The following is a 23,816-nucleotide window of genomic DNA, read 5'->3' as shown; positions in this document are numbered from 1 at the left end:
ATTGTTTTATCTTTCTTACCTTGTTTGGTAAAGTTTATTTTGTTTGTTCAAAACCCATGGAATCCTGTGGCTTTATTCCCTTAGCAAGTGTCTTGAATCTCAAATCTTGTCTACTATCATACCAAAAACTTGGGAGTGTGGTCAAGGATCATAACACTGTAAGGACTAAATATATCCACCAGCATCTGAAAAGGGAAGGGATAAAATTGTATTTTGGATACAGAGAAGCCTGATAAAGGGTTTTAACCCAAAACATTAGCTTTGTTTTTTTCAAATACTGGTGCACCTACTATATTCTTCCAGTAATGTTTTAAATTTATGTTGCTTGTAATTCCCATATTTGCTTTTATAGGAGTAATTTTTGTGCCTTTGTCTTTTTGTGCCTTTGTTATATTTTAGAAGGTTACAAACAAAATTATTTCATAGGCAAAAGGCGAGGCCACAGCAGACAGAGACAAGAAAACAAATATAAAATTAAGAGGGGATGTAGGTTTAGAGCAACATGGAGACCTGGGAACAGGAATATGCCATTTACCTTCTTGAGTCTGTTCCACCAGTCAGTTAGATCATTTCTGGTCTGTATCTTAATTCTTCTCCCCGCCTTAGTTTCATAACCATTGATACCCTTGTGTAACAAAAATATACCTTGGTGTAACAAAAGTAAAAGATGAAAGAAAAAAATAAAAGTTACATGAGAAGGATTTAGGAAAGCTTATTTCCCCTTTTTTAATCATAGTTTTCCTTTTTGTAGTTGTTAGGAGCTACAGCAGTTGAAGATAAACTCCAAGATGGTGTTCCACAGACAATTCAAACACTGTCAAAAGCAAACATCAAGATATGGGTCCTTACAGGTGACAAACAAGGTAAACAAATTTTATGATTTGTTACTCTTAGATAAAAATGGCTAGGATTATATTTGGAAAGTATTTTGATTTCTGGTGATTTTCACATTTTTTGGATGATGGTATTGTGTATTCTTCTTTATCTAGTTTTGCTAGTAAGGTTTATCATCAGGATATTTTTCAATATTCCAATATAATGATCTATCTATGATTATGTGGCCAATGTTCTTGACATTGATTACTCTAACAAATAGAACCAAATAAAAAGTGGTAAATGTAGGTCAAAAGTTTTGACAGACTATTTGTCCCTTTGTCACTTGCTCTGAAGATACATACCTATCCAAAACAATTGAATGAACGTTTATGTAAAGAGAGGATAAAGTCAGTTTAACTTATTATGGACCTGTTAGGAACATAGGAGAAGGCCATTCAACCCGTCAAGCCTGCTCCACCATTCAATACAATCGTGTCTGATCGAACACTTCAATGCCTTTTACCCACTCTACCCCACATCTACGCATGGTACTCCAGGTGCGGTCTAACAAAGCTTCTATACAATTGAAGCAAGACTTCACTATTCTTGTACTCAAATCTTCTTGCAATAAAGGCCAACATTCCATTAGCCTTCCTAATTGCTTGCTGCACCTGCATGTTAGCCTTCAGTGTCTTATGGACAAGGTTACTTTGTACATCTACACTTTCTAATCTCTTACCATTTAGGAAATACTCTGCACATCTGTTCCTTCTATCAAAGTGAATAACCTCACATTTTCCCATATTATATTCCATCCGCCATGTTCTTACCCACTCAGTAAGTCTGTCCAAATCCTCCTGTAGCTGCTTTATATCTTAGTCAACACATTCCTGCCTAGCTTTGTATCATCCGCAAACTTGGAAATGTTACATTTGGTCCCCATATCCAAATCATTGATATACATTGTGAACAGCTGGAGCCTGCGAACGCGAAAGTTACCCATTTATTCCTATTCTCTGTTTTCTGACCAATCCTTAATCCATGCCAGTATATTGCTTCCTATCCCATGTGCTTTTATTTTGCTAATCAACCTCCTGTGGGGACCTTTTTCAAAAGCCTTCTGAAAATCCAAGTCCATCGACTCTCCTTTATCAATTTTGTTGGTAACATCCTCAAAAAACTCCAACAAGTTCATCAAACATGATTTCCCATTTGCAAATCCATGTTGACTATGCTCAATCACATCATGATTATCCAAGTATCTATTTATCTCATCCTTTATAATAGATTCTAGCATTTTCTCTACTACTGATGTAAGGCTAACAGGTCTGTAGTCCTCTGTTTTCTCTTCCTCCCTTCTTAAATTGTGGGGTGGCATTTGCTACCTTCCAATCTTCAGTCACCATTCCGGAACAGATAGAATTTTGCATGTTTACTTTCAGTGACTTATGAAGAAGGACATCCAGGTCCCTTTGTATATCTACACTTTCTAATCTCTTACCATTTAGGAAATACTCTGCACATCTGTTCCTTCTATCAAAGTAGATAACCTCACATTTTTCCACATTATATTCCATTTGCCATGTTCTTACCCACTCACTAAGCCTCTCCAAATCCTCCTGTAGCCGCTTTACATCTTCCTCACAACACATATTCCTGTCTAGCTTTGTATCATTTGCGAACTTGGAAATATTACTTTTGGTCCCCACATCCAAATCATTGATTGTGAACATGCAAGTTTGGAAAATGATCACCAATGCATCCACTATCTCTATGGCAACCTCTTTCAACACTCTGGGATGCAGAATATCAGGTCCTGGGGACTTATCAACTTTCAGTTCCATTAATTTCTCCAATACAACCTTCTTACTTATACCAATTTCCTTCAACCCCTCATTCTCCCTAGTTCCTTGGATCCCTAAATCTGGGAGATTTCCTGTAACTTCTTCAGTGAAAACAGACACAAAGTAATTATTTAGCTTCTCTGTCATTTCTCAATTCCCCATTATGAATCCTCCTGACTCTGCCTGTAATGGACCCACATTTGTCTCAGCCAAACGCTTCCTTTTTACACACCTATAGAAGCTTTTACAGTCTGTTTTTATGGTTTTTGCTAGATTGTATTCATATTACCAGTTTCTTGGTCTTCCTTTGTTGTATTCTAAAAACCTCCCAATCCTCAGGTTTACTACTACTTCTGGCAACTTTATAAACCTTTTCTTTTAATGTTATACAATCCTTAACTTCCTTTGTCAGCCAACTTGACTGACGTTTTTAGGGTTTTTGCACCTTGAAAGAATGTATGGGTGCTGTAAGCTATGTAATAGTTCTTTGAAGACTATCCATTGCCTCTATACAGTCATACCTTTTAATGTATTTTCCCAATCCACCTCAGCCAATTTGTCCCTCATGCCTTCATACTTTCCTTTATTTGACTTTAACACTCTTGCTTCAGAGTGAACTACCTCACTTTCAAACATAATGTAAAATTCTATCATATCGCTCATCCCTAAAGGTTCTTCTACAAGAAGATTATGAATTTGCCCTTTCTCATTACATAACTGTGATCTAAAATAGCCTGTCCTCTAGTTGGCTCCTCAACATACTGCTCTAGAAAACTACTCCTAACACACTGCAGAAACCCATCTTCCACAGCATTAGTGCTCAATTGGTTTACCCGGTCTATATGCAGATTGAAGTCACCCATGAATACTGTATTGCTCATGCTACATGCTCTTCTCATCTCCTATTAATATCATGCCCCACATCACCATTTATATTTGGTGGCCTATAAACAACTCCAACCAATATCTGCTGCCCTTTGCTGTCTCTTAACTCCACCCAAACAAATCCCACACATTGTACTTCCCATCTGAGATCCTCCCTTGCTAATGCACTGATCCCATCCCTTATTATCAGCTCAACTCCACCTCCTTTCCCTTCTTGTCTATCTCCACGCCCAGAAAGTGAGTGAAGGCCCCGAGCCTTGCCCTCTATTAACTGCCTCAGTAGAGGTGTCCCTCACAGGTCTGGCCCTCTCTGCTCCCGGAAGGTGAGTTAAATGATAGTCATGAAAAAGACATTCAAACTTACCCAGCAGTGGGGAATAGTTGAAACGTGATTATTTATCCCAGCCCAATCTTGGCACTGAGAAGATTTTGATACATAACACTGGCCACTTAACCACACCCGCCGCCCACCTGCATCCAAACCCATCGTCTCTCGGCAGTTAAAATTCTGTCTAATAGGTTAGTATTTCAATTCTTTAATTGGAGGCAACAGTAGCATAATGGCTCTGTTCCTATACTAGTAATTGAGAGGCCTGTACTAATGATTTGGAGATATTAATTCAAATCCCACCTCAGCAGCTGAGGGATTTAAATTCAACTAATAAATAAACCTGGAATTAAAAAGCAGATATTTGTAATAGTGGCCTCGTAACGACCAGATTGTTGTGAAAATCCATCTAGTTCATTTTTATTGTCCTTTAAAGAAGGAAGGCTGCTATCCTTACTTGGTCTTGTTTACATAAGACTACAAACCCATAGCGTTGTGATTAATTCTTAATTGACCTAGCAAGTTAAGGGCTATTTGGGATAAGCAATAAATGCTGACCTTGCCAATGACGCCCACATCCCATTAATGAATAAAACACAAAAAAATTCTCATCCAGTACTGGATGTTGGACAACCAGTATGTAAAATTAGAAGCAGTGGAGGGCTCGAGAGAGATGATGAGGTAGATGTGATCAGCATACATGTGAAGCCTGACCTCGTGCTTTTGGATGATGTCACCAAGGGGCAGCATGTAGAGGAGGGGACTGAGGATAGATCCTTTGGGAACACTAGAGGTAACAGTGCAGACATGAGAATCGAAGCCGTTGCAGGTGATGTTTTTGTCTATGATTGGCTAAAGAGGAATGAGACAGAGAGGGCAGTCCCACACAGCTGGACAATGGAGGGGAGGCATTAGAGGAGGAGAATGTGATTAACCTTGTCAAACCCTGCAGATGATGTTTCCTTGGAACAGAGGTGAAGGGTGACTTGATTGAGGTGTATAAAATTATGAGAGGCTGAGATAGAGTGGAAGTGCAAGTCTAGGTGGGATAGAGGAACAAAGGGATATTGAAGCACAAATACACCATTCGCTAAAGTTGCGCCACAGGTTAGCAAGGCCATTTAAAAAATGCAAATCAAGCATTCAGCTTTATTTCGAGAAGAATAGATTGGAAAAGTAGGGACGTTATGCTAAACATGTATAGAATCATGGCTAGACCGTACTTTAGAATTTGTTGGCCATTCTGGTCACCATATCATAAAGGATATAGTGGCATTCGAGAGGGTGAAGAGAAAATGAACAAGGATGATATCAGAAATGCATGGGTATCATAGGAAAGGATTGACAAGCTGTATTGGTTTTCTCCTGAAAAATGGCTGAGCCATGACCTAATTGATGTATTTAAATTATGAAAGATTTTATTAGAGTGGATACAGAAAGAATGTTTCCTCTTGTGGAGAAAAGGCTATCACTATAAGATAGCCACCAAGAAATTCACTAGGTATTTCAGAAAAAACTTCCTTACCCGAAGAGTGGTGAGAATGTGGGAATTCCTTACCACAGAAAGTGGTTAAAGATATAGATGCATTTAAGGGGAAGCTAGACAGCATATGGGGGAGATGGAATTAGGCGGGTACGAGGGTAAGATTTAGATGAGGGAAGATGGGAGGAGGCTTCGTGGAGCATAAATGGTGGCAAGGACTGGTTGGGCTGAATGGCCTGTTTCTATGCCAGATACTCTATATATCCTTTGTAAATATTGATGACCTATTTTCCTTAGCAGAAGGGTCAAAAGCCAGACTAAATATTGAAAGTAATTAGTAGAAGGATTAGAGGAGAGATGGGCAAAAATGTTTTCACCCAGAAGGTGGCAGGGTCCTGGAACTCAGTACCTGAAAGGATAATAGAGGCAGAAACTTTCACCATGCTTAAAAAATACTTGGATATCTACTTGAAGAGCTGTGACCTGTGGCAGGTCATGAGCTGAAGCCTGTTTTCTTGTCTAGATTTTGAGTTCTGTAGTCCCCTTCTGGAAGTTACCTACAATCAGTGAAAATATGTTTAAAAGATGTATCTGAAGCAAAACTGCACATCCCCAAGTCTGAAAATTGAATGTTACCATTGAATTGCTAAAAACATTGCATAGTGCTCTTTGTTGGCGATTAGGATATTCACTGATTTCACCTTCCCCATTCCACACAGAGCCCTCACTGAATGACATCTGGAAAAACAGTGAAACCCAGTGAGATCCACACATACATCTCTTCCAAAGTGATCAAATGCAATGAACATCAATTGTACCCGTGTTGTTTCCTTTTCCTGTGTGAAAGTAGAGCTTAGCATCAATGCCCTTGCTGAATGCCAAGTACAGTACAAAGACATGAATGTCTAGACTATTTACGATGACATGCTCACTGGAACTGATTGCCAGTGCACTGTGAAGCAGTAGTCGTGTGTTAGCTTCTTCTTGGTTGGAAAACAGTGCTGGGATTGGTGCCACACCCAGATCTGTTTTGCTGTCATTCTGATGAAGAGCATAACGTTGATTTCCATGCCGAACAATGTCCATGTCATCAATGATCTTTCTTGCAGACTTGCAAAATCTTTATAGAGGAACTGAAATAGATTTTCCTTCTTGTCACTGCAAGACATAATTTTGTCTGCTGCTTTATGATTTTCTGGTCAGGAGAAAAAATGTTGGTAATTGGTGTTCCTCCAACTGACCTCTAACCTGTTACGATCCCCTTGGGGAAACTATAAACCACAATAACAAAATTTACCAAATGACCCCAACTGAAGAAATTACCAACAAGATTCCACTTTCTCAATTTTTACTTTAACACAAATGCAGAACCAATGCAAATTAAACATGAATTAACAGGCAAATGATGACTTCAAATAAATAAGTAAATTTCGCTTTATATAGTCGAATCACTAAAGATACATCTTACACAATCAAAAGCACCACATTACACCCCACACAAATTTGGCACCATGTGCAATCTCACAGTCTTTCTAACTCAATTGATTTGTCCCTCAAAGAAACATTCCCTGGAAGCCATATTCCGATGGCGCAGCTTTCTAGAGTTCCTTTTCAACCGGCCAACCATCAATACCCAGTTCATGATGTGGTCCTCTGATACAAACTCTCAGCTCTTTATGCATGCTTGAGCTATCCACACCGCTTTTTAGGATTCAGTCCCTTTTAACATGCTTGTAAATCACTTCCCCAAAAGCTTCTGGAATTCTACTTTTTTCCTTACTGAAAAACAGAAAATTGACCTTGTTTAGAGAGCTTTGCTGACTTCTCCTCACATGAATTATGTGCTCCTTTTTCTGTCTCTGCCAATTTTCTCTTTGTGTTTGCATCTGTGTGCTGATTGCCTTCTGTCCACAGCTCTCCTTTGCTTTGCAACTCTCTGTCTGCCAGCCACATGGCTTCTGTATCTTAACTTACTTTCTGTTGGTACTGCTTCAAGGTCAGTGGTCGCCAGGTCACATGGAACAATTGAGGCCATTGACAGGCTCATTAAGATAATTAAAGACCTGCCCATCCAAGCTTAAGGCTGGCAGGTAGGCCAGGAGCCCCAGCAGGCTTCTGATTATTCATGAAACTTCATTCACTGGCGGGATGAAGTTTCATGTCCGTTTTTTAAACATTTAATAAATTTTGTGTTTATTATTAACATGTCCCATCTCGTGTGACATTGTCACATGAGGGGGACATGTTAATAATTTCAATGTTTATCTATTTTTAGACTTAACTTACCTATCACGAATCTCCCTGAGACAGGACTTTGCCTCAGGGAGCAGTGCACTCTCTCACGCGAAAGAGCGCACTTTGACAGATGGGGATTCCCTCCCACCCTGGAACAGAAAGCGCATAGTGCTTCCTGTCGGGCAGGCCGCTGGCGGGCCTTAATTGGCCCGCCCACTCAAAATGGTGGTGGGCCCCGTTTCAGTGGCGGGGGTCGGCTGTCCGCCCGTTGCCGAACCGGTGGGGCCCGCACGCCATCCGAGGGCAAAATTCCGCCCAATGAATAGACAAAGTCCATGAGTTCCTTGCACTTGTCGTTGGAGGTGGATGGATGGGGCAGGGGAAAGGTATTAAAGTTAGTAGTGGAGATGAGAAGCCAGGGATTATGTTTCTATTCCAGGATAATTTTTTTTAATATTCGTTCATGGGATGTGGGCATCACTGGCTCAGCCAGCATGTATTGACCATGTTCAGAGGATATTTGAGAATCAACCACATTGCTGCAAATCTGGAGTCATATGTAGGCCAGACCGGCAGATGGGTTTTTGTGACAATCGTCAATGGTTTTGTGGTCTTCATCAGGCTTTTAATTCCAGATATTTTTTTGTTGAATTCAAATTTCACCATCTGCAGCGGTGGGATTTGAACCCAGGTCTTCAGGTCGCTGGATGTTCTGGTCCAATGACAATGCCACTATGCCACCAGCTCCACCCCCCGCGTCAAATTTAAATCTCACATCAGCATGATTTCACAACTACCTTTAAAAGGCGTAAACCTGGTGACCTCAACTTCAAGGAGATCACGGCGTTGAGTGCACACAACTTTGTGCAGCGCTCATGATGATCCCAGCAGCTCCACGGATTCAGGAGGGGCACAGGCAAGTCTCTGCAGTGGCTTCTTTGTGACTGGCTTGTGGTGCTGGGGCAACTGCAACAGTACAAAAGGGGAAGAGGGAGAAGGCAATCTTGGGGAAAGGGCAACAGTGCAAAGCGGGGGGTGGGGTTATGGCAGCATCGACTGAAGTTTGAGCACAATCACAAGCGGGGTGAGAGAGCGGAAGAAAATAGCCGGGCTAATGGCAAAACATGTCAAAGATGAGCGTGCAGCTGAGAATGTTTAGCTTGAGCTCAATTGACATGCTTGGAGTCAGCCTAGTCAAGAAAATGTGCCCTCTCAAGCAGCACTAATTCCTCACAGTGCCAATGATTGCTCCTCTACTATTAACCCCTCGCGCACATACTTCAAACTCGAATGAGTGCTATAGCGCAGCAAAAATGTTACGCGACTGGACAAGCTTAAAGATCCTGTTGGAAAGGTGGCCAAACACTGACAAAGGGGTGCATTCCTAGTTCCTTGCATTATGTTTCAGCTTACATTGAAAATTCATCCTCATGGTACAATCAAACTGAGAACTCTTAGAGTCCAGGTAAAGAAAATGCCTGAGATGAAAGTTCAGGATGCAGTTGAGTTGTCAAAACTGCTGCCACACTGTGTGTGGGTTGGTGTTGGGTGTGGGCATGGTAAGCCATCATGCGCACTTAACACTGGGCATCCATGTGGTGGCCTGGACTCTCTGGCATGTGTTAAGGGACCTTGAGGGGCAGCCGCAGGCGATGACTTGACCAAGAGTGGTCCTTAGGGGATAGTTGCAGACCCTTGTGCCTCTCTGTTTGATACTGCAGTGAAGAGACTATCAGGAACATGGAGTCTGGTGATCTCGCTGTCTGCCTGATTGCTTATAGGCAGGAGAGAAGAATCTGAAGGAGACGCCTGGCTCATCAAAGGGAGGAGCAGAACCTTGAAGACCAAGGGACGGCATGGCCTCCTCCGCACACAGAGGATGTTCCCCACAGAGCCGTCGCTCGTAGGCGCATCGCCATACCCAGGGTCTACAGACAGTGCATGTGCTACCTGCCGATGAGCGAGAACCAGTGTTGCCGACGCATGCACATGTCAAGGGAACTAATCAAGCACATATGCCACCTTCTATAGGATTTGGCACCACAGGGAATCAGAGGGATTGGCAGTTAAAGCTACCGCCGCACTCAATTTCTATGGCAGTGGCTCCTTCCAGGACTTCATTGGGGACCTTTGCGGGATCTCGCAAGCCTCCGCCCACAAATGTATCCAGAAGGTCACGGGCACCCTTTTTGTCAAGGTACACACCTTTGTCAATTTTGACAGGGATCAGGTAAGCCAGGAAGCAAGAGCACTGGGATTTGCTCAGGTTTCCAGATTCCCACAGGTGCAGCGTGCCATCAACTGCACCCACACGGCTCTTAAATCTACTTGGCAACAAGCAGTCCAGTATGTGAACCGTAAAGGCTTCCACTCTGTCAAAGTTCAGCTGGTCTGCAACCATAACGAACAGATCATGTAGGTGTGTGCAAGATACCCCAGAAGCATCCACAACTTCTACATTCTCAGCAGGTCTCAGATCCCTGACATCTTCCATGGACCACACAGGATGCAGTGTTGGCTCCTCAGGGACAAGGGATACCCACAAAGGTTATGGCTGATGATGCCCATGGGGCAGTCTCAGATGCCTGGTGAGAGAAGGTACAGCGAGTCTCATACTGCAACAAGGAGTTTGGCTGAGCACACCACTGGCATCCTGAAAATGAGGTTCCAATGCCTGGGCTGATCTGGTGGAGCACTGCAGTACATTCCCCAGAGGCTACATATGAACATACGAATTAGGAGCAGGAGTAGGCCACTTGGCCCCTCGAGCCTGCCCTGGCATTCAATAAGATCTTGGCTGACCTGAATGTAACCTCAACCCCACATTCCTGCCTACCTCTGATAACCTTTCCCCCTATGTTACTCAAGGATCTACCTAGCTCTGCCTAAAAAATATTCAAATGGCAGATTTTTCCAAATTTGCACAAAGTGCAGTAGCGGGTGGGTAAAACAATGTTTTACTTTGCAGAACTTGGTGGCATTTTGATTCCTCTGCATGGCTTGAGTGGGCAGATAAGCTAGAAGCCTGACTCCAATCATATCAACGTGGTTGTGCCCGAACTGTTTCAGTTGCAGAGGAGTGGTCACTTTCTACTAGTTACCTGAATGTGTGGCCACTTCCCTCACCCACCCTACCGCCTCCGCTACTCGCCCCGCCCCCCAAATGCTTGTGCATTGTACTCAACGGCAGGGCTGCCCTTGCCCATCACTCCCTGCCACCAGTCACCTCAGAGGCAGAGCTGCACTTGCCCTCCCTCACAAGTCACCTCAATGGCAAGGCTGCACATGCCCCCCCCACTCTCCCTCACCCTCAAAAGTCATCTCAGAGGCAGGGCTGCACTTGCCCCTGATTCCCACCCTGCCACCAGTCAGGCAGGGCAGCACTTAACCCCAACCCCCCCAGTGCCCCTGAAGCCTGCAAAGCAACAAGCGACCCTGGCTAGCTCTGCAGAACATTGCTGTGCACTCGCCTTCAGTTCACCCAAAATGCAGGCCACCAAGTGCACGTCACCTCTGCTGTTGTGAAACACATTGGCATGTTTTCCCACCGATGTAGATGGATGATCCAGCGGGGGTGCAAGAGCTTGGCAGGATGGCCTGATAAAGATATGCTGATGTATTACAATGAGGTTCCCGATGACCCATGGCGGGAAACGTGGCCCACCGTCGGCGAGCTGAGCGTGACCTGTCTTCCCACTGTCGTGAAATCGATCTCACCATATTGTCCACTCACGCCACCTATCACGCCGCCGCCAGCAGGCATTGAAAATTCTGCCCAAAGTCTCTGCTTCCCCCGCCTTTTGAAGAAGAGAGTTCCAAAAACTCTCAACCCTCTGAGAGGCAACATTTCTCCTTATCTCTGTCTTAAATGAGCGACCTCTTAATTTTAAATCGTGACCCCTAGTTCTAGATTCTCCCACAAGAGGAAACATCCTCTCCACATCCATCCTGTCAAGACTCCTCAGGATCTTAAAGGTTTCAATTAAGTCGCCTCTTACTCTTCTAAATTCCAGTGGATACAAGCCTAACCTATGCAGGTGTCGGGCATCATAGTGGCTTGCTGCGCGCTACACAACCTGGCGATGCAAAGTGGGGAGGACCCAGATGACGAGGAGATGCAAGAGCTCCACATCTCCCCCGATGAGAAGGAAGTCGAAGGGATAAGGGTGATGGGGTCCTGGAAGGTGAGGGTGGAGGCAATGAGGCGATTGTACTGGCCAGATGAAGCAGGTGTAATTGTGAGGCCCTCATTGCCACAAGATTCCAGGAGGATGATGACAAGATACAGTGAAGGCACTCCTGAGATCTTCACATTGCATCTGGGAACATCTGACACCTGTCTGGCTGAGGGCAGCGCACATACGCTCTGTGAAGAGTCTCATATCATCGAGACGCTGCTGAGAAACAGCAGCCACGTGGACTTGAAGACAACACGATCCTTTGGCAATCTTTATCACCTGTTCCCTTCACCACCACACCTTCACCTGTCAGGAAAGGTGTCGAGATGAGGGGGCAGCCCCACCTCAGAGGTGCTGAGAGCACATAGGGAACATCATGGAACCCACTGACACTTAGGTACGAGATTCTTGCAGCAAACGCAAGCCACATCGAGGTGCATGCGTCACTAATATAGACAATGACTGAAGCCAGACAATCACTGTGCTCAAAAGGTTACATTCTGCACAGGGGAGAGGCCCTGGACTGTGACAGTAGCCTTCGTTTTGTGCAGGATCCAAGATTTCACATCCGACAGACACAAACACTGCTCGATAGAACAAGGAGCCATAGACAAGGAGATATTCTTGAGAGTGTACTTACAATGGTCAACATTAAGTAGAAGTGATTAACATCCGTGTACATGTTGTGCAACGAAATCTGCTTGACCTTCCTAACCCTGCGACTATGTCTTGATGCTCCCCGGACATCCATAGCAGAGGTGGAAGTGGCCTGCTGACTGCTATGCCCTGTTTTCTGTGATGACCTTGGCCGGCGTCCCCTGGAGGGCCGAGACCTGGAGGGCCCCGGCCTGCTTTCGGGGGTCCTGCTGTATGGCAGTGGCACCCTCCTCAGCCTATGGAGCTGGAGCTGCTGGTGTCACAGGAAGAGGGGATCCGGATGGGCCGGACACTCCCAGAGTCACCTGGGTGGATGGCCCCGGGGTGTGCACCTGTTGGCCTTCCTCTTTATGGGTGCCCGAGGGTCCCTGGCTGACTCCTTGAGTAGAAGGGGCAGTTGGAGTGAGCTTGAGATGCCCCACCCGCCCTCTCGCATTGACACTGATGAATGCCTGCAAATGCCTCAGTAATGGAGTGCAGCTCCTGAAGCAGTGCAGGTCCAATGCCCTGGACTAAGGTCTCCATGGAAACCGCCATCCTACAAGTGTTGACCTTGGTGTGTTGGCATGCCGACGCTATTGCCTCAGACTGAAGGTGGATGGACTCCTCTATTGTGCTTTGCAATCTAAGGAGTGCAGCGGACATCTCTTCCTGCTGTTCCTGACCATGCGTTTGCGGCTGCAGCAACTGAGACATGACCGAGCCCAGAGGCTTGGACACAGCAGATTTCTTGCCTCCAGCAGCCTTCCGAGTGTCGGCAACCTGGGAAGTCCCTGCCTCCACCTGCAATGGATCAGACAGTGTAATGTGCTCACCAGATTGTAACCCTGAAGGATACTCTAGAACTAGGTCCCACTGAGGTGTGTGTCTGCGCTGGTGGAGGATGTGGGTGAGCGCTGTGACCGGTCTTCAATGTCGGTGTCTGCCGATTCCTCTTCCATGGTATCTTCGGGGCTGGAGTCGAGAACCTGGCTTGTGGACCCCCTCGGCTGCTTGCCAGATGTGCCTGCAAAAGCAAGGAGGTAATTAGTGCATGGCAGGTGACTGCGGAACAAGGGACCTCACTCACAGCATGGTTGTCTGATGAATGTTGCGCTGCTGGACCCTCACTTGGTTGAGCGCCACCGAATTCACCGTCAGCACAGGAAAGGTGCAGATCATCGTCGGCTAGCTCTATTTTCAAAATCTGTGAGGACCTTGATGTTGGGCATTCCTTCACCAATCTGCGACCTCTCCCTTTTGTTGTCTGCCAGCTTGTCCTGCATGAATACAGATGGAGAGAGTGTAAGCAGGACGCTTGCCAGGCCAGATGAGAAGGATGCCTGGCATGTGTGGGTGCTGAGTGGTACCATGCACGAGATGAGGACATGATCCACAGGGCAGATGAAGGTGTGTGTGAGAGAGTAAGTGATAATGACCCTTGAACTGGCAGTGATTGAGATCCTTGTGGATGTATGATGGGTTTCTGAGTGTGTGAGTTGAGAGTGATGAGAAGAGTAATTTACCCTATCAGAACGGAGATCATTCATCCTCTTTTGGCACTGATTGGCTGTCCTCTTTTGCAGGGCGTTGGCGCTGCCACTGCCTCCCATGCTGGATTGGTGACCTTTCTTACTGGTCTAAGCCCAGAGTGGGGCAGAGGACTTCATGGTGGGCCTCCACTGCGTCCAGTAGGTGCATGGGGGAGGCGTCACTAAATTTGGGGGCAGCTTATTTTCTCCCTTTGGCAGCAGCTTCTGGTCCTTTAGTGAGTGCTAGCTCTGTGCAGGAGCGCCCTTCAAATATGGTGCCCGGATTACTGAAGCCTGAGGTGACGGCAAGGCGAGCGAATCAGAGGCCGCCTTGCTAGCGATCCGACATGAAACAGCATTTTTTAAACAATGCGCCGCACAATACGGTGGAAAAAGCTGCCATTGCCGTTGGCGGGTCGAATTCCACTTTCCCCGCCCAATATCGGACCGATTTCTGGGATGATTCCGCACTCTGCAAAAATACCTGTTGAACATAACTCAATGCTTCCTGCCACTGAGGCAATTTTGGATCTAACTTGCCACTTTCCCTTGGAACTCATGGCCTTTTAATTTTGTGGTAAATTTACCGTCTTGTCAAGAGCTTTGCTAAAATTCGTGCCAACTTTATCAAATGTGCCACCCTTATCGGCCCATCTTGTTACCTCCTCAAAAAATTCAATCTTGTTACTCAGACCTTCCCTTAACAAATCCATGCTGTCTTTGATTAATCTGTGCCTCTCGAAGTAATGATTTGTACATTCTCTCAGGATTTCTTTGAATAATTTTCCCACCTGTAATGTTAGGCTGATTGGCCTATAATTACTTGGGTTATACCATCCTCCCTTTTTAAATAATGGTACAACGTTAGCTATATATTGGCACTATGCCTGTAGCTAGAGCCACTGGTCAGAGATGATGGTCAGAGTCTCTGTCATTTCTTTCCCTGTTTCCCTTAGCAGCCTGGGATACATTTTACTTGGGCTTAGCAATTTATCCACTTTGAAGGATGCTAAAACCTTAATATTTCCTCCCTCATTATGTTTATCTCATGCAATATTTCACACTCCTCCTCCTTAACTGCTGTGTCTGTGTTGTCCCTCTCTTTTATGAATATAAACACAAAATATTTATTAAGAACTATGCCCGTGTCTTGCGCCTCCACACATAAATTACCTTCTTGATCTCTCATCAACACTACTATTAACTTTGTTATCCTCTTGCCCTTTATTTAATTACCAAACATTTTTGGGCTTTCCTTAATTTTACTTGCCAATTTTTTTCATTCCCTCTCTTTGTTTTCCTAATTACCTTTTTAATTTTACCCCTGCACTTTCTATACACCTCTAGGCTTTTTACAGTATTCAGCTCTTGCCATCTAGCATAAGCTTTCTTCTTTTTGCCTTACACAACTTTAGATGCTTTTTGACATGCAGGTGGTGTCTGGATGTGTGAATCTCACCCTTTTCCTTTATGGGAACATATTTCTACTGAACCCTATAGCTCTTTTTTGAATGCTTCTTACTGCTGTGACACCAATTTACCTTTACATTATTTCCAATCCACTTTTGCCAAATCACTTCTCAGCTTAGTAAAATTCGCCTTTCCCCAATTTTCAAGCTTTTACCCTTGGTCTATCTTTGTTGTTTTCAATAACTACTCTAAATCCAATGGAATTATGATCACTACCACCAAAATATTCTCCCACTGACACTGTTTCCACCTGCCCAGCTTTATTCCCTACAAATGAGGCTGAGTTTTCTCACAAGTTTAAAAAGTCCCGCTGCTGCACTGAAAGCAGGACGTGATCCTGCGCAAGTGGGCAGAGGGACATGGGTGGTATTCTGCCACAATCAGAGGCCCAGCAGAGCTGCAGCCTCAGCAGCACCACCATTAAAGGCTGCCACTGCTGAGGCTGCATGAAGGAGAGGGCATCTCTATGAAGACAAGTTAAATTTATTTTCTTACTGTAAAGGGCTAGGTAGGCAGGCGCTTGCAGCCAGGGAGGGGATGTTGCCATGGGGGTGGCCATTGCTGCCAGGAAGCCCCTATGTGGGTCATGGACCGGCCATAAAGAAAGCTCCCCCCAACCATGGCAACACATTGGGAGGTGTCCCCTCCTGGTGGCAGCCCTGCCTGACATCAGTAAAATGCCATTAGGTCGGGAGGTGGCCCTGATGTGGGCACTTAGTTGATACATATGGCCACCCATTTGGTATCAGTGCCCTTGAAGTTCCTGCTACTGATAATATGCTATGATAACAGAAAGCTGTTGGGTTCTCCTTCTGACGCCTTCCACTGCCATTTTACCAGTCCTCTACTTCCCAGCCCATCTTCATAAGTCCAGAACTGTCCCTTTACATAAATACTAATGAGATACCTTGGTACAATATTCCTATTTTTATCTATGGATATAAGAGCACAGATAACCTAGACCATTATTGTGCAAAAGCAATAAAAAAAGTTATAATAGGAAAAATATTTTTTCTTACAGAGACAGCTGTAAATATTGGTTATGCATGTAATATGCTGCATGAAGACATGAGCAACATATTCATCATTGAAGGCAGTAATTCTGAAGAAGTACGTGTAGAACTAAGGTAGAGAAACTAAATTTGACTTTGACTACTTTTCACCCATAATAGACGGTTGAAATGGACAGAAAATATTGAGAGCACATCGTGAAATTCCAGGAAGCAAGGCCAAGAATAGAAACTTGCAAATTTACTTTAATGTGTTAAGACATTAATTCCTCCTTATAATTTAAGAGAAACTTTGAACACAAAATATTATTGAGAAGATATGCAAAGATAGCAACTTATATTCTGAGCATTGCATTTTCGGAAGGATGTAGCCAAAATTTTGGTTGGTCTTAAAGTGGATCTTAAAGGAATTATAGGGTTTTAGGGAGGGAACTCCAGAGCTTGGGGCACAGCTGCCAGAGGTGAGATGAGGTGAGGGAGGGGTGTACAGTAGGCCAGAGATGGAGAGTTTGAGACGCAGTTGTAGGGCTGAAGGAAGTTACAGAATAATAAATACTGTGGCCATAAAGGGTTTAGTTAAACACAAAGATAAGCATGTCAAATTGGAGGCATTGGGGTACTGGGAGTCAATGTAGGGTAATGGCTGGGACTTGGTGCAAGATAGCATATGGGCAGCTGGAGGATATAAGGTCAGCCAGGAGAACATAGGATAGTCAAGTCTGGAGGTGATAAAGGCATGAATTAGGTTTTTAGCAGCTAATGGACTGACATATGATGGATGTGATGACAATATAGAAGTGAAAGTAGGCAGTCTTTTTGGTGGAGAAGAAAAAGTATTGCGATGTGTGCTCAGGGTGTGGTTACCCACTCACTCATTCTGTGGCCTCCATAAACTTTAGCTTATATGAAATCCAGCTAGCAACCCATATCCTAAGTGACATCATTACAATACTAATATAATTTTGTTACTTTCCTGTCTTACCTTATCTAAACATCACTTCATAATCCTGCCTTTCAACCATGGCTAGTACAAGCCTTGGAGTGGCTTGTCAAATGCTATTTATCATTTATCATTTCTCTTGTTGTAACTTGTGGGTTTTTTGACCTTGAAAGGCTTGAAAATGCCTGCAGTTGATATTGTAGATTCTGCTGAAGGTCTTATGGTACTGCAATTATTTCTTGATGGTGTTCCTTTCAGAAATCCCACTCTGGGAGGAGGAGAGAAGCAGGTGAAAGGAGAAAACAGAATTACAGCTAGAGGCATGTAAGAAGAAACATACGTGCTCAGAGGCATCATTCACTCTTAACAATACCTAGTGTACTCCATCTCATCATTCATCACATCCACTTAACTTTGAAAAGTGCATGTCATTCACTTTCTGTGCATTTCCTTACCTCTCCATTTATTTATCCATCACTGTCACTCAGCCCAGTGCTTACACAATGTCAAAACTATCTTCCTGATCATCACACATACTGAGTGCAATGCATCCATCAGGTGAATGCATATGTTCCAGACATTCATAGGTTTGTGACTTTCCCGTTACAGGAGAAGCAAGCACAGAACACAAGGGAGAGAACCGGAAGTGGACAACACATAATGTAGCTGAAATTATCAAAGGGAGAGGTCATGGAGAGTGGTGGTATATCTGCATTCCAGACCCTTGGAGATGGTAAGATTGGAACTTCACAGCTACCTAAGTGACAGAATAAAGTATCTGACCCACATCTCACAAAAACAATCATGTTGACTTGATTTTAGTAACATGTGAAATATGATCATCTAAATTTGGCTAAGTAGTAACATCTTGGTGGTGTCAGTACTAATTCACATCCATCTCTTCTGTTCTCCAGGATCTTCACATGTACCACAGCAGTCCATGAACTTTCTGGATGATGATCCCTGAGAGGAGCTGATTCCTCCTGAGGATACGCTACCACAGGACACATGCCAACCTTGCACCAGCACAAAACTACATGCTTTGGTGGATCCAGTGAGAGTGTTTGGAATCTCAACTGGTGAAGCACAGTTCGCAAGTGAGCAATAGTAGACGGTAGTGGCAATGACAGCTGTGGAGAATCGAAGGGCTCAGCCTATTGCAAGCTCTGCTTAGCTCCATACAGGTGCTATAACCCAGGGGACATCGATTAAAAAGGACAATCATTGATGTGCAGCAGAAAATCTGCCGCCGGCCTTCCCCACACACTGTCATTTTTAAAAGTTTGTTCATGGGATCATGGGATGATATGGGCATCACTGGCTCAGCCAGCATTTATTGGCCATCCCTAATTACCCTTGTTCAGGGGGTGTTTTTTTAAGAGTCAACCATAAATGTGGATTTGGAGTCACATGTAGGCCAGACCAACAGATTTCTTTCCCTAAAGAACATTAGTGAAACAATGGGTTCATGGTCATCATTACACTTTTTTAAAATTCCATATATTTATTGAATTGAAGTTCCACCATCTGCTGTGGTGGGATTTGAACCTGGGTACCCTGGACATTACCCTGGGTCTCTGGATCACCAGTCCAGTGACAATACTACTACGCCACTGCCTCCCCCAATTGCAGAGAAAATGAAGGAATCCAGCTCAAGCATGAATGAGTTGATGTTTTGAGCATTTTGAGGATATCTTATTCCATGCATAGATTAGCCAACCCTGTCTAACGTCAATTGCAGCAATCAAATGAGTTCCTAAAAGAACATGTCTGTGCAGAATATGGATGCCATAGTTTTGCTGTTCAAAAGGAAGGCTGACATTTTAAACTTGGCCTTACATAACATCACTGATCTACAGCAAACTGAGTAGATGAAATGAAGTGTACTGGCCCATGAAAGGAATGATGGATTAAAGGGACATCAAAGTGGGAACTCAAAATGCTCCTTCTTCTCACCTGTTGCCTTCCCCTTAGCTGCTGCCCGACAAGCTGCCCCCTCTCTCAATGGCCAAGTTTGCCCTCTCTTGCGATGGCCAAGTCTACCCTACCTATCAATGGTCAAGTCTGCCCTGCATAGATGCAGGTGGCGTAGTCTATTACAGAGCTCTCAAGGGCTTCATAAGCCCTGAGGTCATTGGCCAACTGCATCACAACTGCGAGAGCAAAGTCTGAGGAACCCCTGCCTGTACTTCAGCCAAAACCATACATGAACGATAGAAAAAAAAGAGTAAAACTTTATAATTGCCACAAGGAAATACGCATACGTTTTTGAGAAAATGATATGTTGCCAAGTTTCTGTTGTTTAGAACAATCATGTAAAATGGATTACTTTCCCATATTGTCCAATCTTGGTTGCCAACTGGCAACTCCCCTTTTGAGACAATGATGATGGTGAACTGTCTTCTTGAGCCAATGCAGTCCATGTGGTGTAGGCCCACCTACAGTGCTGTTAGGAAAGGAATTCCAGGTTTTGACTCAGTGACAGTAAAGGAATGGTGATATACTTCCAAGTCAAAATGATGCGTAACTTGAAAGGTAACTTGCAGGTGGTGGTGTTCCTATGCATATGCTGATCTTGACCTTCCAGAAGTTGCAGGTTTGGAAGGTGCTGTTGAAGGAACCTTGACGAATTGCTGCATTGCATCTTTAAATGATACACACTGGTGCCACTGTGCGTCGGTGGTGGAGGCAGTGTATGTTAATGTAGCAGATGGGGTGCTGATCAAGTGAACTGCTTTGTCTTGGATGATGTTGAGCTGTTAAGTGTTGTTGGAGTTGCACTCCTCCAGGCAAGCAAAGAGTATTCCATCACACTCCTGACTTATGCTTTGTAAATGGTAGATGGGCTTTGGGGAGTCAGGAGATGAGTTGCTCACTACAGAATTCAAGACACGCACCATTCTGATCTGACCTTGAAGCCACAGAATTTACATGGCTGGCCCAGTTAAGTTTCATAGAATGGTTACAGCACCGAAGAAGACCATTCGTTCTGTCATGCCTGTGCTGGCTCTCGGAAAGAACAATTTACCTAGAGCCTCTCACCACTTCTCCACATAGTCCTGCACATTTTTTCTTTTCAGATAATAATCTAATTACCTCTTTAATGCCTCGATTGAGCCTGCCTCCACCACATTTTCAGGCACTGGATTCCAGATCTTAATCACTCACTGAAAGAAATAGATTTTTCTTATGTTGCTTTTGCTTCTTTCGGTAATTACCTCAAACCTGTGCCACCTTGATCTCAATCCTTCCACCAACGGGAACAGTTTCTCCTTATCGACTCTGTCCACATCCCTCATGATTTTGAAAACCTCTATCAAATTTTTCAACCTTCTCTTCTCCCAGGAGAACAGTAACAACTTCTCCAATCTATCTACATAACTGAAGCTCCTCATCCCTGGAATCATTCTCTTGAATCTTTTCTGCACCCTCTCTAAAGCCTTTATATCCTTCCTAAAGTGTGGTGTTCAGAACTGAACGCAGTACTCCAGTTAAGGCTGAACCAGTCTTTATGCCAACCTAACATAACTTCCTTGCTTTTGTACTCTTTAGCCAGCATTTTTTGGATGATGGAGTTTCCTGACCCTGTTGTAGAGTGTTGCTTACAGTTCGGTAGGTCTTAATGAAGTGTTTATAGTCAAAAGTAGTTTAACTGTAGGTATTTATAAGCTACAAGAACTATGTACAAACATACAGTAAGGCTTCAAGCTAGGAGCTGTCTTCATGCTTACTAGTACACACGGCTCTGTCCAACACCAGACTGACCCCTAGGTGTGGGCCATGTTCTCTTACATCACTGTGTAGGTGGTACTGTACTCCCACATTAACCCTATATGTGGCAGACGTTAATATTACACCTTCCCCAAGTCTTTATCCAATGTATTTCAAGTTTCAGAGTTGACAGTTCAGGTGGTCTGGAGGCAATATAATCCTTCCATATTTCGTTCACACTACTGTTGCAGGAGTGATAGCCGCTGTTGCTGGTGGTAAACTCTGTTGCTTTGGAGGTTGCTCCGACATCTAGGTACCCCTTCATCTTTTTCCATTCTTTCGTATTGAACCGCTCTTTGTCGATTTGGCCATTGTGATGCTAGGTGGTTGTTAGCCTATCTTGTTTCTTGCAGGGTGGATGCACCTTGTGCTCATCTCCATGTCGTTTTTTTACCTCTTTCGTCGTGTGTGTCGTCATGACATCCTCTGTGATGGAAGATGGCCATTCCTGTTAACGAGAATGTGGTTTCTTTGTACACCCACCTTTGCGTTTGGCTGTCAGCAATGGATGGCTGTTACTTAGTTCCAGCATTGTCTGTGGTACTCTCATGCTGGCTGTGAGTTGTAGCGTTTGCTCTGTGTTCACAGTGTTGACCTCATCAACAGTTGTTGGAGCCAGAAGTTAAGGCTCTTTTGATTGCTGGTTACTCCTTTGTCTATCCCCCACTAGAGGCGTCGTGGTAACCATCTGAGTGGTTGGCTGGTCTGACCAATGAGTGCTTTCTGGCACTTGTAACAAAAAGTTCTCTGCAAAGAGAGAAGACAGTTCAGAGCTGAAGTCCCAGTCAAGATATTCTTTCTTGTTTGAGCTCTCAGGGACTTTCAGTTCTGTATAATTTACAGCAGTTGTTGTCTTGACCTCTTTTGCCGTTTTGAGGAGATTCAGGGATACACGGGCATCTCTGCTTAAAAGAGCAAAAGACTGGTTATGGATGATATACGTTAACTCAAAGATTTGTTTGCCACCACACCCTTAGTGGTTCCAGAATCATGCCTATGACTGGAACTTTTCCTCTGTGCCTCTGCTTCTCAAACTTTTCAGGGCAGAATGCTTTTTTGGATTTTTCTTCAGTCTTCCAGCATTTTAGTTTATCTTTGCATTTTTTTGCGAGCGTTTTGGGTTTTTCCATCGCTGCCACCATGTTATAGGGTGTTGGTTACGGCTTGGTTGGTCTTAATGAAGTCCTTATAGTCTTAAGTAGGTTAACTTTAGGTATTTATTACCTACAGGGACAATATACAGCAAAGGGTTCAAGCTAGGAGCTGTCTCCATGCTTGCAGGTATACACGGCTCTGTCCAATACAAGAATGACCCCTAGTGTGGGTGATGTGTTCTCGTACATCACTGTGTGGGCGGTACTGTACTCATTCCCACATTAATCCTATATGTATCAGACCCTTATACTACAGGCCCGGCACCCGAAGAGTCAGTGGAGAACGCATCGCTGCTGATACTGGCTGCCCTGCAGCTATTTAACGCTCCAAGGTGCATTAATTAACTGGAGATGGGACTTTTGCCCCTCACTTGAGAGGATGTTTTGCCTCAGAGAGCTTATGGCAAAGTCCCAGCAGTTCTAGAAGCTCCAGTTGACAGGACTGGATCTACAAGCAGTCCCCAGAGTCCAAGTTTGGAGTCCAAGATCAGGCAAGTTTGGGGATCTCGGGCTAGGGAAGGGAAGGGAGGTGAGGCCCGGGAGGCTGGAGCGAGGGGCAGTGGGTATCTTGGTGAAGAGGCTGGTAGGGAGGGAGCACCCTCAGGGACCTTGTGGAAGTAGGGGTCACCCAATGTTGAAAGGAAGCCATTGTTGGAGGCGCCCGTCCAAGGCCCGAGCAGAGTCACTTTCCAGGCTTCCTCCCGCTCCTGAACTCCTCCTGCTAGCCTGAAAATTGAGACTTGGCGGGAAACAGCCCTGAAGTGGTCATTAATTGGCCACTTAAGGGCCTCTGTTGTCCCTCGGCCTCTCAAACCGGCCTAGGCCTCGCACATGCCACTGTAAAATTGCAGAGATGTCAGGACAGGCGGGAGACCAGTGGGAAGGCCATCCGAGGAATTTTACGGGCTTCCCGCTTGCTAACTGCTGGCAGTGGAATGTAAAATTCTGTCCTTTGCCTTTATTGGTAGAGCCCATGATGCTGTATGCTTTATTAACCACACTCTGAACCTGTTCTGCCACTTTTGATGATTTATGCACCTATACACTCAGGTCCCTCTACTCCACTGCCTTTAGAATCTTACCCTTTGTTTTATATAGTCTTTCTGCGTTCTTCTTACTAAAATGAAGCTCGTCACACTTTTCTGCAGTGAATTTCATCTGCCATTTGTCTGCCCATTCCACCAACCTGTCTATGTCCTTCTGAAGTTCTACACCATCCTCCTCACAAGTCACAATATTTCCAAGTTTTATATCGTCTGCGAATATAGATTTGGGAGAGCAAGACCCTAACACCGATACCTGGGGAACTCTACTATAAACCTTCCTCCCGTCTGAAAAACAACCATGACTCTCTGTATCCTGTCACTCAGCCAATTTCATATCTACTTTGCTACTGTTCCTTTAATTCCATGAGCTCTAACTTTGCTCAGAAGTCTGATGTGTGGGTCTTTATCAAATGCCTTTTGGAAGTCCATGTACACCACACAACAGCATTACCCTTGTCAACCCCCTCTGTTACCTCATCAGGCATATC

The 23,816-nt window shown here is 44.4% G+C and overlaps 1 protein-coding gene across 1 annotated transcript in view; it reads left to right on the top strand.

The window, feature by feature from the left end:
• Window positions 1–23,816, top strand: part of LOC144685630 (putative phospholipid-transporting ATPase IM) — a 329,489-nt gene that overhangs the window by 210,036 nt on the left and 95,637 nt on the right. Inside the window, exons 19-20 of the mRNA XM_078550359.1 lie at window positions 752–863; window positions 16,429–16,534. Of these exons, the coding sequence (XP_078406485.1) occupies window positions 752–863; window positions 16,429–16,534 (218 nt within the window). The remainder of the gene's footprint in view (window positions 1–751; window positions 864–16,428; window positions 16,535–23,816) is intronic.

This window comes from Cetorhinus maximus, chromosome 1 (assembly GCF_964194155.1).
Source record: "Cetorhinus maximus chromosome 1, sCetMax3.hap1.1, whole genome shotgun sequence".
Classification (NCBI taxonomy): Eukaryota; Metazoa; Chordata; class Chondrichthyes; order Lamniformes; family Cetorhinidae; genus Cetorhinus; species Cetorhinus maximus.
This window is presented reverse-complemented; position numbering and strand designations above follow the sequence as displayed.